The sequence below is a fragment of the Notothenia rossii genome (assembly GCF_949606895.1).
Source record: "Notothenia rossii genome assembly, chromosome: 9".
NCBI lineage: Eukaryota > Metazoa > Chordata > Actinopteri > Perciformes > Nototheniidae > Notothenia > Notothenia rossii.
In genome coordinates, this window is record NC_136907.1 from 34,058,101 (window position 1) to 34,072,166 (window position 14,066).

Sequence of the window (14,066 nt, forward strand, 5' to 3'; positions counted from 1 at the left end):
AAAGAGACGTATTGTGTGAAAAGAAATGCAAGATGTTGTTTAATTGCTGATATATTTATGATCCACGTCACATATTCAGTTTCGGCGGCAGTTCTTCCTGTTTGTCTAGAAGTCTCATCAGGGCTCTATAAATAGAGAACTACGGCAGATATGTAATATTTAATGCAGCCGAACCGTGTATTACAATGCCGTTATGTGATGACTTTCAAAGAGAAAAGCAAGCACACTCGGAATAAAGTATTATTTTATTCTTTTAAAATGTTTTCGGATTTCACAACAGGAAGTCCGGTTAACTAAAATGTCCGTGCGGAACAATACCCCAACCCATAGATCCTTGGGTGAATAATGTCAATTATAGCAATCACCACATTACACACATTCCTTCACATTTTAATTTACATTAAAGTATTTCGTGAGGCCTTCTAAAATGTTTTTAAATATAATTATATATAATATAATTAATATGTTAGCTTATTCTGTGGTATGCATTTTGTTTAGCTGCTATGCCACTTTAGCTGTAACAAGCGGAAATGTCCCCGCCGTGTGACTAATAAAGGATTTCTGATTCTGATATGAGCCAGTTGAGATGTTGCACAGGGTGTCGGAACTTGGACACACTTGTATGTTTTCTTATATGTAGCTGAATGCTGTTGTAATGGTACATTCAGAGGGTGTGACGAACATTGAGACTCCTGTGACAAGCTGGTGGATGGAAAATTAGTTTATTTTAATACAATTAGTTATGAGAAACATTAATAAGACAAGATATGAGCCAGTTGAGATGTTGCACATGGGTGTCAGAACTTGGACACAGCTTACATTGCCTCTTATATGTAGACAAATGCTGTTGTAATGGTACATTCATAGTGTGAGAAACATGACAATAAATGTAGTATTTTGTTAACTTGTGTACCTGTTTTACTTTAAGAAAGCCAGGTGAATACCTGTCGGACTATGGGTATTGGATAACATCTGTCCAGTTGGAAGGGAGTGGGCTAAAATAGCATTTATTTAATCAGATAACAGATATGTGAACATCAACAAAGAAATTAGTGAGTTGACATGGTTTGTGAACTTCAATTCATATAGAATTTTTATTTTGTGTGTTTTTTTGCGCATATGTATCCCAGTTCACCAAGGGTAAACAACACACAAGTTCCAGGCCAATCGTTACAGAGTTTTCAACATAGAAGTGATTTAGCCAATCAGAATGCAGATCCTGCAGCACCGGAGGCAGGCTTTACTGCACTCGCAATGTGACAGTGAAGGGAGAGTTCTGCTTCTGAAGATAATAACTCAGATAAAACCGTAATAACTCAATATAATGTTTTCAACCCTAAACGGCAACACTTTGTAGTTGTAGGTAGGTGTGTGTGTGAGTGTGAGAGAGGGCCTGCTCACGGAAAGCTGGTTGCTGACACAGAAGGACTCCCAAATAGGTGAATTGTGGTGAAGAAATAAAAAATAGAGAAAGTGCATCTCTGTCAGCAAAGCTTCTGTCAGTCAGAGGGTTAGGTAAAGGTTGAGACAGTTATCATGTGAGGAGAATTAACTAAAATACAAAACATAGCAATGTTTGAACCAACCTTAGTCATGGGTTTGTTTTAAATACAAACGTTTACATATTCCTCACAAGGCACATTTTTAAGGATTGTTCAAGGCAATTCATTCCAGAATGTTCACTTAGTTCAAAGAAGCAACATGCATAGTAAGATAACAACTTTTTTTCATATTATTTGAAGTGAGAAGTTGTGTGTGAGAGTGCACACAATGTTATTGTTTGACGATAACTGGCCTCTGGTCTTATTACTGGTAGGAGAGGTTAAGTGCATTTCAGTCAATATCATGGTGTGTGACATTAACAAGAATTCTGACTGAGCAGAGATATGTGTGTCTGTGTGAGGGAGGGTGTGTCTGAGTGTGTGGGTCAATTATTGTAAATGTTTAGATGTTCATGTTCTATGTGTGAGAGAGACTGGCACATAGAGGAAGAGACTGAGGGAGCACACAGAAAGGAGAGAGAGAGGTGGGGGGACATACACCCAGCATGTGTGCCTATCTGTATGATGTGGCTCTTTGCAGTAACGCAGGGAAATTATTGTCTCTCAACCTCAAACTGGTTGGCCCCCCCTGCTGTACACCCTAGTGTCCTTCAGGGTAGGGTGAGGGAGAGAGGCGCTGTACCCCAGCATCCTTTCCTCAAGGAGGGGGTAGGGTGGGGGAGAGAGGCGCTGTGCCCCAGCGTCCTTTCCTCAAGGTGGGGGTAGGGTGTGTGTGATGTCCTGATCAGGGTCTTCCTCACTGTCATCACTGATGTCACTGTCTTGGTCATGGTTCTCCACAGAATCATCAGGCCATTGAGGGACATTTGGTCCGATTGCCAGGCTGTAAGCCGAAGAAAGATGCTGGATGTGTGTGTCCACGTCAGCAAGTCTTTTCTTTAGAAGACTAGCTAATCCATCTCTCCCTTCTTGAGTCATGTCTAGGGCAGAACATAGAGAATAGAATAGTGAAAAGGCATCTCATTTTTGTTACTAGTACACACTGTGGATGTTAAGTAGTATTTGGTTATGGCATCATGGAATTTACCACTATGTCCTCCACATCACACATATTGCATCTGCATCCTGATCTTGTCAGCTTGACTTCTCAGATAAAGGCAGTGCTGCCTCATCTCCCTCACAATTATGGCCCTCTCCTCCACAAGTCTCCTTTTGCCCATGTAGGCATCAAATAATTTTTTTGGGGCCAAAATGGACACCGATTCTGAAGAGAGAGGAACAGCAAGCATACCATTACCGACCAAGACATGCACCAGTAGGATAAGTGACCGGTCATAGTCCATTGACTGGGAAGCTGGTGTTATAGGTCTTGCTTAGTGCCAGAAAATAAACATATTATATAAACACAAACAAGAGAAGCTCTTACCATCACTTTGCACTTCCCATGGCCATATTAGACTGTCTGTTGTTTGCTGTTCTGCAGACAGTCTTCTCTCCACCTCTTCTTCCTGGATTTCTCCTTCAGGAGGCTGTCCGGTGTTGTACTGGCGTATTGTCGCTAAGAGTTTGGTCTTTTCCTCCCTTAACCTTTTGCGACGCAACTGCCAAATCTTATTGCTGTCTATATGACGTAATTGTAAAAAAGATTACAGAAACAATGTTCAATGGAATTTTTTAATTACATGACTGCAACTGAATAATAATAACTTACCAGTCTGTCTATAGAGAGGCAAGCTTTCTTTTGGCACAGCCCTAGAAATAGCTGCTCAATGGACATCTGGAGAGACTGATTGTCGCCTGATGTGTTGTCTTGGGTAAATAACAAGAAACACAGTTTGAGGACAAAGAAAACATAGGTGTTAATACTATACGTTAAATAACAATGTTATGTTATCAAGTTAGGAAACAGCATACCGTTTGTTGCACAGTCTCTAACATCATTAACCCATTGTTGGACTTTGTACTCAGGGCATCCAAGGTCTTCGCAGGTGTCCTTCATTTTTTGAGTCTCACCCTCCAACATTGCGATTGTCTGTTGTAAAAAATATGTTGCCGATACAGATGTATTTTCAAGATTTTCACCCAAATTTCCAAAACTTTTCATGTCTTGAAAACAGTAATTAATCATTCAAACTTTTCCAGACCTGCGCAAGCACTCAGTATCCAACACTTTACCAGCTTGGACAATTATTTGTTTGTGACAGGTTTGCACATTAGTCTTACAAATCTAATCTTGTCATGCCTATACTTACATGGCCAATTACCTTGACATATCTCTTGGCCAACACGACATGAAGGTTTTCCTGCTTCCGTCTGTTCCATCCCATGGCATTGCATGGACAGTCAACATGTCATTACGAGCTGTTTTTAAAAGTAAAATTGACAAGCAGATAATATAACTTGGGTATTTGGAAATCAACTCATAAAAACTCTAGTACTGTTGAAACAGACTACATCAAAGACAAAGATAAAGTAAAGTAAGAGATGGATAATAACTTCAAGACAGAATTATGTTGGTCTAATGACAAGAGGACATACCTGATTTTGTCATGTACTTAGCTTTGATGGCACAACGTGACAGAAAGCTGTTCACCATCTCCACTTCTTCCCCGGCCGTCGAACCAGCACCCTCCAAATTTCTCCCACTCCACACAATCTAACAAATACATATATATTATATGTTATAGATTAATTAAAAAAAATTCTTACAATCACAATAATATAAGAGTGGGCCTACCTCACACTTTGTGGAATGGGCCTTGGCATGCATGACCGAGAGAAACGGTTGCATGCTCAGCAAAGGTCGCAGTTCTGGCATTGTCTTTGCCACTTTCTCGAGGTAGGGCCAGTATTTACAAGCAATATCTGTGCAATAAAAATGCACGTTTGTAGCTTGAAACTGCGTTTGAAGGAACAAGAGGTAGGCCAATATTTCTCCTCTGAACATGTTGAGAGCTTTCAGTAGCACTCCATGTCTACATACAGCCACCTCTAAACCCTCTTCATCAAGCCTGCTGGCTCTTCTTGCTGTCTCTCGAGCTGCTGACCACTGGCTGGTACAACATGTACCTTTTCCTGGGGTCTACAATTAAAGACATTTTAATCTTACACTCTCAAAACAAGTAAAGGCTAGAAAAATGATAGGAAAAAAAATGTTGTGCTTACACATTTTACATTTGTTCTGACTTTCTCAACAAAGTCTCTGACAGCCGAGTCTTCCATGATGAAGGGCCCTTTAAAAAGTGGTTCATCGATCCTAAATTCAAAAATAAATATTCAATTCATTATTATCATCATTGATAGGCTACTTCTTAAATTCAATTGACATACAAAAAAGATGTACCTCTGTGACTGTCGGAAACGGTACTGTTTCCTATTCCCATCCACTGACACAGCCAACATTTTGGGAGTAGAAGCTGGGCATGAGAAGGGTTCCTCACACGTCATTTTCTGGCACTCGTACTGGCAGGCCATATACTCCAGAAAGCTTCTTTGGAAGACATCTCCATGGATTTTTCCTGTCTGGAAGTTTGAGAAGCAAAATTGTTACCTTACACATGTCAGAATAATACGAGGAAACAGGAAGACTTTCACAGTGGTTGGGGGCAAGACGGGGGCTATTAGGAGTATCCCTAACACACGATATCCTGAAAAGTGAAGGTGAGGTTAGGATTGGCAGATGCTGGAAGAGAAGGAGCATTATTTCAGCTTCTGTCATATGCACCATGACTCTACTTTCTCTACAGTACAATACATCACATAATCCTATTTTTTCCCACAGAAAAGCACAATGTTTTTCATCATACAAATTGTGTTCTTCAGTAAAGAACAAAAGTTGGATTATGATATGTTTGATCTTATACAGTATGTCCTACATCTACCAGTGCTAGGTTTTTAGCTCTAATGTAACACTAGTTAAACTACTTTCAGTAACATTGTAAGCTTTTCAATTTAGTTATTTTGACATAAACATATTTCCAATCAACATGTTTCATCTACACAAAATAAAATGCATCTTTTCACAATGCCCTCTACTTATGCAATACTCAGTGAAAGTCATCTTACCCTTCCATAATGCTGTGTCCTCCATTCCAGCATCTGTAAAAAGGCCTGTCTGGACAAACCTGGTGCCACAGTCTTCAGGTCCTCAAAAGATTTGAAGACATCCGTGGAATATAACGTGTCTCCGTTCACAGAAGCTGGCCAGTAACCGCTTCTAATGAGGTCTCCCCAATCAGGTGTCCATTCGTAATGGCATGTGTTGCACACCCTCTTGGGGAGATGCAAATCATAACGCCCTAATAACAAATACAGTTTAGTAAAAACAATCACATTCATTACCTGTATTAGGGTGACAAAAAGAACACTTAAAATCATACCATTAATGCAGACGAAAATGACAGGCCTGCCTATAGACTCTGTAACACCTTCAGGGTTACACGAGTGTGAAGGCCTACCAGTGGGCAGAAGACGATCTGTGAAGAGAGGTTAAAAGTATGTCTTAAACTACCAGCACATTAGGAAAGTTATAAAATAACCACTTGGGGCTAAATTGTGTTAAGTGAAATACCTTGGTGTCTCAAAGTGAACATGTCATTTGTCTTGACTAGTGACATTGTTGGGGGAATACATTTGAAATATCCTTAATTGAAGGACTCCCTGATATGAAGGGTGTGTATGCTGTGTTTAGAAATGTCAGTGATGACACAACCATTCAAGGGGCATGCATTCTCTGCAGCGAAGGACCGCAGGAGCGGAGCAATGTGAGCATCTCCTTTCCGGTACCCTAGTTGAAGACAGCAAGCTGTCCAAGTGATGGGACCTTGCCTTTTGCCACTCCAATTGGGCAGCACTTTGGCGCAGGCACCATGAGGAAGAGGTTGATGGTTGATCAACCAAAAGTTCCTGCAATTGCTGAATCTCATCTTCTGGAAACAAACAAAAAAGAAAATGTTCAGCATCACAAAAGCGTACTCATATTGCATCACGTATTCGTTTGATGTTATGTTGACACATTTCCTAACTTTCAATGATAGTAAATGTCATCCTACCAAAAAGCTGAGGGGGTACTGCAGAGGTTGCTCCAGCTGGTTCCACAGTCACTGGACTGTCAATGGCAACAGTTCTGGCTGAAAAATAATAATAATAATAATAATAGATATATTGGTAACAGATAATAATTACAGAGAACAGGAGGCAATCGCAGGCAAATGTTATGCATTAAAAGAGTTCTAACAGTTCTAACCAACTCTAACTATTTATTACAATGGCCTATTTTTATATGTACGACAGAATAACAGATATTTGTTCAATACCTCTCTAAGCTGAAACATGCTGTACCAATCATATTGCGAACAATCAAAACAAAAATGATATGTTAATCATGAATACCTGTATACATGCACAAACCTTTAGTACGTCGGCAGGTTGCCCGACTTCTGCTCCTCCTTTTTAGAGGACACCCCTGAGCATCTTTGCCAACCCAGCGGATTCTGCTCCTGTTAGATGCTGCTCTAGCCCTGTCTTCTTCCTCCTTCAATAAAGTAGTCATGCATTTTCACAACAAGCTGCTTTTCATTCCCAGGGTATTCCTATTCACTTACAAGCATTACAAAATTACAAGCACATAATCAATCAACCTAATCAGTACATCGGGCACAAAACCAATGCAATTGAAATAAAAAAATGTACCTTCAGTTGTTTACAAAGTAAATCGGCAAGGAAAATTGCATCTTCTAGCTGTTCCTTGCCTTGTTTAGCAGCCATTTCAGGAACTAGAAATCAAAACACACACAGGTGTGTGTGTTTGCATGCGTATAAATACAAAAGAGAAAGTGGTAAAGAGACAGAGATGAAGATGGTAAAAATGGGGAGAAGACAGGAAGAAATGTAGGGAATATAGCTCTGAGGAGGGAGAAGAGAAGAAATTGAAAAAGGCTCTTAAAAGTGCTGTTTGATCTTGCTTTGGTTTGGTATCTGTTGAAAGAAAAAATACAGTGAACACTTTAGAATGCATGACAATTTACAATCTCACATATCATCAACAAGCTTTAACATTGGGTGTAATTTACGAGTTAAAGCACTAATCAATCAGGGGCGGACTGGAACAAGGACAGCTCTGAACGTTTTGTCCTAAATAGGACCACAACAATCAGCGTGCAGTAACAGTCTGTTGATGGTTGTCATGACATTTCTTCACAATACTATTAGTTGCCACTGTATGCAAGTATGACAGCCACAATAGGCATTTTTCCAAGCTTTGTATATACAGTGCCAAAAGTATTTAACTCAACATTTTCTTACATTAACTTTGTTTCCAACACAGCATTTACATTGTTAGCAGTTATGTTTTGGTGTACTTCTAAAAGGTAATTATTCTAAAGGTTCTTATTATACATCCATGGTCTGTAGTTCGTTTATAGCATAACGTTAGCATTTTGCTTCTGGCCATTAGATTTATGATTCAAAAATTATAAAAGTAGGGTAGATATGTGGAGATTATCCGGCTGAACAAAAGGTGCATTTATGAAGCAGGTTCGTTTTCCACAGATCTTATTTCGAGCTATTTTCCAAAATCCTATGGAGAAATCCCATTGACTCTGAGACGAGGGAACCAGTAGTTGTAAAATGCTAACTAATTTCCGGGTTGTAGGACTCACCACTGCACTATAGCTGTGTCCCAATTCAGCGGCCGCATCCTCCTGAAGATGCATTCGGAGACCACATACGTCACTTCCGCCAAACGAAGGCTGTCCATATAGAGAACCGCAGTGACGCGCCTTAAAACCCGGAAGTAAGTTAGCATTTTTAGCACTTCCGGTTCCTTCCTCAAAAAGCAATGCATTTTTTCCATAGGGTTTTGGAAAATAGCTCGAAATAAGGTCTGTGGTTGACACAAGTTTAAGAGGTAATTGACGTTTTGTTCTACGACATTAAATACATCAGCAGTGACCCCACTGGGGATTTTTGAAGAGTTTACGTGTCTGAAAAACGATGGTTGTTACCGAATGGCTGAATAGGACTACAGAAATTGTCGAGGCCGTTGTACGTCATTACGCCGAACTCGTAAACACTCCCGCTAAGTTTGTTTTCCCCTGTGTTGTGCTTGAAAGCAAGTACCTGCCTATCTTTAGTATCTGTATATCTATATCTGACCATTAGAATCTGTATTTTTGAAATTGTCGTTTTTAACATCGTAGTTTTACAAATGATAGAATAATTAATTACCAGTGTTTTCCAATTTTACTTGGCAGTTCGTTTCGTTGGCTAACGTTAGCTAAAGCTAGCGCTACTAGTTAGCTACGCAATGGTTTGTTGCTTTGCTCCGGGTTGCAGCCACAGGTCTTCGCATGAAACGTGCTTGTTCTATCGTTTCCCGGCCAATGTTTTCCAAAGGAGAGTCTGGATTCGTGCCATGAGGTAAGCTGACGTTACATTTTTGTCCATGTCACGGTGAAATGTAAATAATGGGTAGTGACTGTATCGCCGTTATAGAGATGGCGCTGCTGAAAAGACCGCAACATAAGTAAAGATAATGAATACATCCTATTAAAACCTGTGTGGCTTATATGATAAGTCTTATTAGTACAAGCAGCATAACGTTTCACCATGTAACTAAAGATTGTAGTCAGGGAAATCAGTTTGACATATTGAACTAATAACAAATCACCTCTGGCTGGCAGAGAACTCTCTGCTCCATAGCTTCTCTTGGACGTAAAATCACATGTACATTTTACATTTATATTCAATTTAATATTCCATCCCTCACATACTTTTGTATATATAATAACTTATATTTTGTTTTTCTTGTTATGCTGCTGCAACACAAACATTTCCCAAATTGGGATCAATACAGTAAAATCTTATCTCAATTAATTAAGAAATATAACTATTATAATTAGTGTAGCAGCTGACACCTATTTTCAATATGGATTAATCTACCATTTATTTCTTTAGTTCAATTTTCATCTATAAAAATGTCTAAATAGTGAAAATGTTCACGAGACTTATCAAAGTGCAAGGTTATATCTTTAGATGTTTTGTTTTAGCCTATGTACTGTATGTCTTAATGCTCTTACAGTATATGTGACGGTGTGACTTCCATGAAACTATATTTTATATCTTCCCAACAGATGAGCTGACAGGAAACCTAACACTCTAACAACCACAACATTGCAAAGGCGAGTAAATGTAAATTAAAAACAATTCACATTTTTTTATTTCTTCTTCCTTGCAGTGAGGTGAAGCTGACCTTGCACTTGGTGCCAGTAAGGATGTTCCTCACGCAGGCTGAATGTTTCTCCTTCCTTACTGACACAGAAGCCCTTGATTTGCAATGCTTCACTAATTGTCATTTCCCTGGCTCCGTAGGGACACTTTACCTCCAGCACAGCGGAAGACCCTACCTGACCATCCGGAGATGCCCCCAACAATCCTGATAGGGAGAGCCACAAATCTGACTCATGGACCTGCATCTGAGTTGCAGTGGTGAATGCCCTGACGCCCTCACATTCATTCATAGTCCCCCACTGTACAGACAAAACACCATCAAGGGCCTGTTGTTGCCCTAGCACCCTGGCAATAAAGGAAGCAGTCACACGCTTTGACCTCAGGACAGCTCCAAAGTTGCTGGCAGTCAACCTTCCTTTCCTGAACAAATGCCAGTTTGGGTTGGTTCGCTGACCAGTGGTAGCCACCTGAATTGCCCTCTGTTGCTCTTCAGACAATGCCATGCTTGCCACAATTGCCTCAGGTCCCTGATGCCCAACAGATTTGATAATTTCAGAAACAGTAAGTGTTTCCAAGCTGTAGTGTTCCTCTTCTGGCTCGGGGGAGAGAAGCCAAGAAATTCCTGAGAACCTGCCCCCGAGTCTGTCCCTCAGCCAGTCACGATCTTCGGAGGTGGGCTCTCTTGTCAGCGGTTTAAATTTGTTATTGGTTTCAACAGTCACATTAAAACAGTTACTAAATCAGCTTACTATCACGTAAAGAACATATCTAGGATTAAAAGACTAAAGTCACAGCAGGATTTGGAAAAATGTTTCCATGCTTTTATCTTCAGTAGACTGGACTACTGCAATGGTGTCTTCACAGGTCTCACTAAAAAATCTATTAGAAAGCTGCAGCTGATTCAGAACAACGCTGCTCGAGTCCTCACTAACACTAAGAAAGAGGATCACATCACTCCTGTTCTGAAGTCTTTACACTGGCTTCCTGTGTGTCAAAGAATAGATTTCAAAATACTGCTGCTGTTTATGGTTTAGGACCAAAATGCATTTCTGACCTCCTGCTAAATGATGAACCATCCAGATCTCTCAGGTCTTCAGGGACGGGTCGGCTTTCTGTCCCCAGAGTCAGAACTAAACATGGTAAAGCAGCGTACAGTTATTATGCTCCAAATATCTGGAGCAAACTCCCAGAAACCTGCAGGTCCGCTGCAACTTACTACTTTTAAATCCAGGCTGAGGACTTTTCTTTTTGTCGCTGCTTTTAATTGAACTATTCATATCTTAGACTGCACTGTAACTTTTATCCATGTATTTTTTCTTTTAATGTTTATTTTATTAGCTTTTCTTTTTAATGACTGATTTTAAATGCCATTTTCTTAATGTCTTTCATTTTTTGTAAAGCACTTTGAATTGCCTTGTGAAAAGTGCTATATAAATAAACTTGCCTTGCCTTGCCTAATAAAGATTTCATGTGACACATACAATTGATTTGTTGATGGGAATTAATGTGAATAAATTAACTCGGTCTTAAAAGGTTAACGGTACTCTTGCTATCACTACTCACCGACACTATAAACCTTGTCCCTCATGCTAGCCCTGACAACACCGGTAAGCACACCTTCATCTAGGCTGCACTGTTACGTGTCCTGACTTGTAGTGGTTCTCTCCTCTATCTACACTCTTCTTGTCATCTTTGTAAAACGATATCAGACTGGTAATTGACACAGCCATGACTTCTAGTTAAATTCAGTGTGGCTAAAATGAAAAGCTCTGTTAAAATATGCAAGCACGCGAAAGTCAAATTCAGCTTTATTGTCAAAAAGTCTACATGTGTTATACATCCAGAAATATCGAAATATCGTTTCCCACAATGTGACATGTATACATAAAACAAAAAGGGCCTAGATAAACGTGGTATACCTTAAACAAAACGGGCCTAGATAACCGGGGTATACAGTTTAAAATGTTCAAAGTGCAGTTTCAGTGCAAGTCAGTTGAAACGATCTTAAGTTGGCGTGACGTTGAAGTCGTGCTACCCTGTTGCTGTACTGGCTTGTAGTTCGTTTATAGCATAACGTTAGCATTTCGCTTTTGGCGACTAGATTTATGATTCAAAAATTATAAAAGTAGGGTTGACATGTGGAGATTATCCGGCTGAACAAAACGTGATCCCTCTCTTAAATGTGTGTCAACCACAGACCTTATTTCGAGCTATTTTCCAAAATCCTATGGAGAATTTGCATTAGTTTTTCGCGAAGGAACCGGAAGAAGTTTACTTCCGGGTTTTACGACGCGTCACTGCGGTTCTCTATAGAGGCGAAGTCCCTCCCCTTCCGGGAGCCTCCATGGGACCCCGGAAGCGGAAAATTATACATTGAAGTCAACGGAAAGAGAAAAGTTATCTTTTGATCCCGTTTGAATTGTGCCACGAATGACACATATGATGTTTGTCAATCTTAAACAATCATTTCCATGTAAAAAAAGTCACAGTTTGTCGTAAAACTGTTGAAATATAAGACTATGAATAATACGCAACTAGAAAGACTACAAATCCCAAATGCATTCTGGGTCGCGTAAGTGATGTCATAGGCGATAATGCTCCAAGACTGGTTGCGACTCGCAAAGCAAAGAGGAAGAAGAAGACTGATTTATTCCCTCCAATAAATATAAGAGATTGCTCCAATAAATTCACTTTTACAAGATGCCTGTGTGCTTTGTACCAGGTTGTAATCACAAAGGAGTCATACCACTTGCTCGTTCTATCGCTTCCCGTCTTATGAAAGGACCAGGAGTCGTTGGACCAAACATATCAGGTAATATACATGTTTTGCATGGAACATAGTCAAGTTAGCTACCTAGCTAGTAGCGAGCATGTTAGTTAGCATTACATTACATTACTTAGCCTTGTCATTTGTATTAGCCTTAACATGAAGTAAACCAAAATGTTAAACAGTAAGAGTAGTCATGATGTTAAGTATTTTGTGAAACATTTGAAGAGTAGCCTATCGCCCCCTCCACCAGGTGCTAAGGGGGCGGGAGTTAGGCTAACGCTACATGAGCACATTTTCTACTTAATGCTATCTGCACAAATGGTTAACATTGAACATTAAAAGATCAGGCAGTTCAGGGAGAGTCGAAGGAAGGAAGGCAGGCAGCTTTGCATGACATTCTTCTGGACGTGTTTCATTGTGATGATAGTGAGAGTGAGTCAATCTGTTTATTGGAAAGACAGTAGTTGAGTGATTACTGAGAGAAAATTATTAAAATAGATAATTATTCAGTGTTGTTACTTTAAAGTGTTGTTACTGACCTTTTTCTCTTTTATTTTCTTTACCTCACCTGTAACTGCTGAGACCCTGAAGAACATGCACACTGACCTGCTCTGGCAACCTGATTTCCACTACGTAATAGGATTTGGTTATTGTATATTATTTATATACATCAAAGGCAGAATGCACCCCTCAGAGACACACATGCATTGAGTGTGATATTTTGCATTGGTCATGTGAAATCATCTTTACATACTAGAAAACTGTAGGAGCGGCAACTTGTTTTGAAATTGAATTTTTAATATCCGATAATAAAGTTGATCTGTTTTCTTTATTCTTCTCTCTTCCCAGCTCCATCCATCACCATTCTCTGTTCCTGCAGGTCCTGCTTGCTAATCAATATTCATATTTTTTTACACAATTACAAATAAAGTCAATGTATTGTATGACATGAAGTTGTGCTTCATTCTGAGTCAATAATAAATTCATTCTGCCTTCAACTGCAAAATTATTGTGGACTGCACCGACATCCATGTAGCTGCCCCCCCCCCAGTAAGATGAACCAAGCAAAGCTGACACTCAACATACAGCTGTGCTCTTAAGTTTACATGAAGAATTTGTGAAATATTGGTAATAACAGGTTTAAATGATTATTAGTAATTAATTATATAATTGTCTCATTGTAGATGAGCAGACAGGGAGCCAGACGAGAAAAGCAGAATATGCAGCTGCCATTTTCCACATGGAAAAGAGAAAGGGCCAAGTGTATTTGAGTGGACAAAAGAGAAATCCCAAATACGAAAAATAAAATTATACAATTTACAGATATGTATACAAATATATATATCCTATATACACCATCATGTATAATGATGGTGTATGATGTAGAAGGAAGTGTGGTAGATAACAAACACATATAGAGTTCCATACAGATCCATGTTACAGCAAAAGATGGAATAACTAAGAAGCACGCAGTATAATAATAATTACACGCAACAATTAAATAACTGCTCAGCATCTCCACCACAATCCCAATCTGCTGTGTCCTGTTTTCCTCCCCTCTGCAT

The 14,066-nt window shown here is 39.5% G+C and overlaps 1 protein-coding gene and 2 long non-coding RNA genes across 11 annotated transcripts; 2 read left to right on the top strand and 1 right to left on the bottom strand.

Moving 5' to 3' along the window:
• Nucleotides 1-716: 716 nt before the first annotated feature.
• Nucleotides 717-8,819, bottom strand: LOC307019173 (uncharacterized protein). Of its 9 annotated transcripts, none has more exons than XM_079649837.1 (15): nt 8,730-8,819; nt 7,194-7,478; nt 6,912-7,035; nt 6,554-6,631; nt 6,073-6,430; nt 5,882-5,977; nt 5,568-5,800; nt 4,846-5,024; nt 4,668-4,758; nt 4,240-4,584; nt 4,041-4,158; nt 3,767-3,863; nt 3,214-3,311; nt 2,929-3,123; nt 717-2,482 (listed from the first exon to the last, which is right to left on the bottom strand). In XM_079649837.1, exons 5-13 carry the CDS (start codon nt 6,116-6,118, stop codon nt 3,269-3,271), a joined length of 1,248 nt encoding a protein of 415 aa, XP_079505963.1. In that variant the 5' UTR covers nt 6,119-6,430; nt 6,554-6,631; nt 6,912-7,035; nt 7,194-7,478; nt 8,730-8,819; the 3' UTR covers nt 717-2,482; nt 2,929-3,123; nt 3,214-3,268. The 9 variants fall into 9 exon arrangements, with proteins under 9 accessions (XP_079505963.1, XP_079505960.1, XP_079505961.1 ...); XM_079649834.1 differs by lacking the exon at nt 8,730-8,819 and adding an exon at nt 8,162-8,219; XM_079649835.1 differs by lacking the exon at nt 8,730-8,819 and adding an exon at nt 2,590-2,766 and having other exon boundaries at nt 7,194-7,856.
• A 4-nt stretch (nt 8,820-8,823) lies between these two features.
• LOC307019174 lies at nt 8,824-11,499 on the top strand. The gene is made up of 3 exons (XR_013802589.1): nt 8,824-8,921; nt 9,635-9,682; nt 9,873-11,499. It is a non-coding gene; the product is annotated as an uncharacterized lncRNA (long non-coding RNA).
• A 297-nt stretch (nt 11,500-11,796) lies between these two features.
• On the top strand, nt 11,797-13,450 carry LOC307018216. Its single transcript, XR_013802372.1, has 2 exons — nt 11,797-13,134; nt 13,351-13,450. It is a non-coding gene; the product is annotated as an uncharacterized lncRNA (long non-coding RNA).
• Nucleotides 13,451-14,066: the final 616 nt, after the last annotated feature.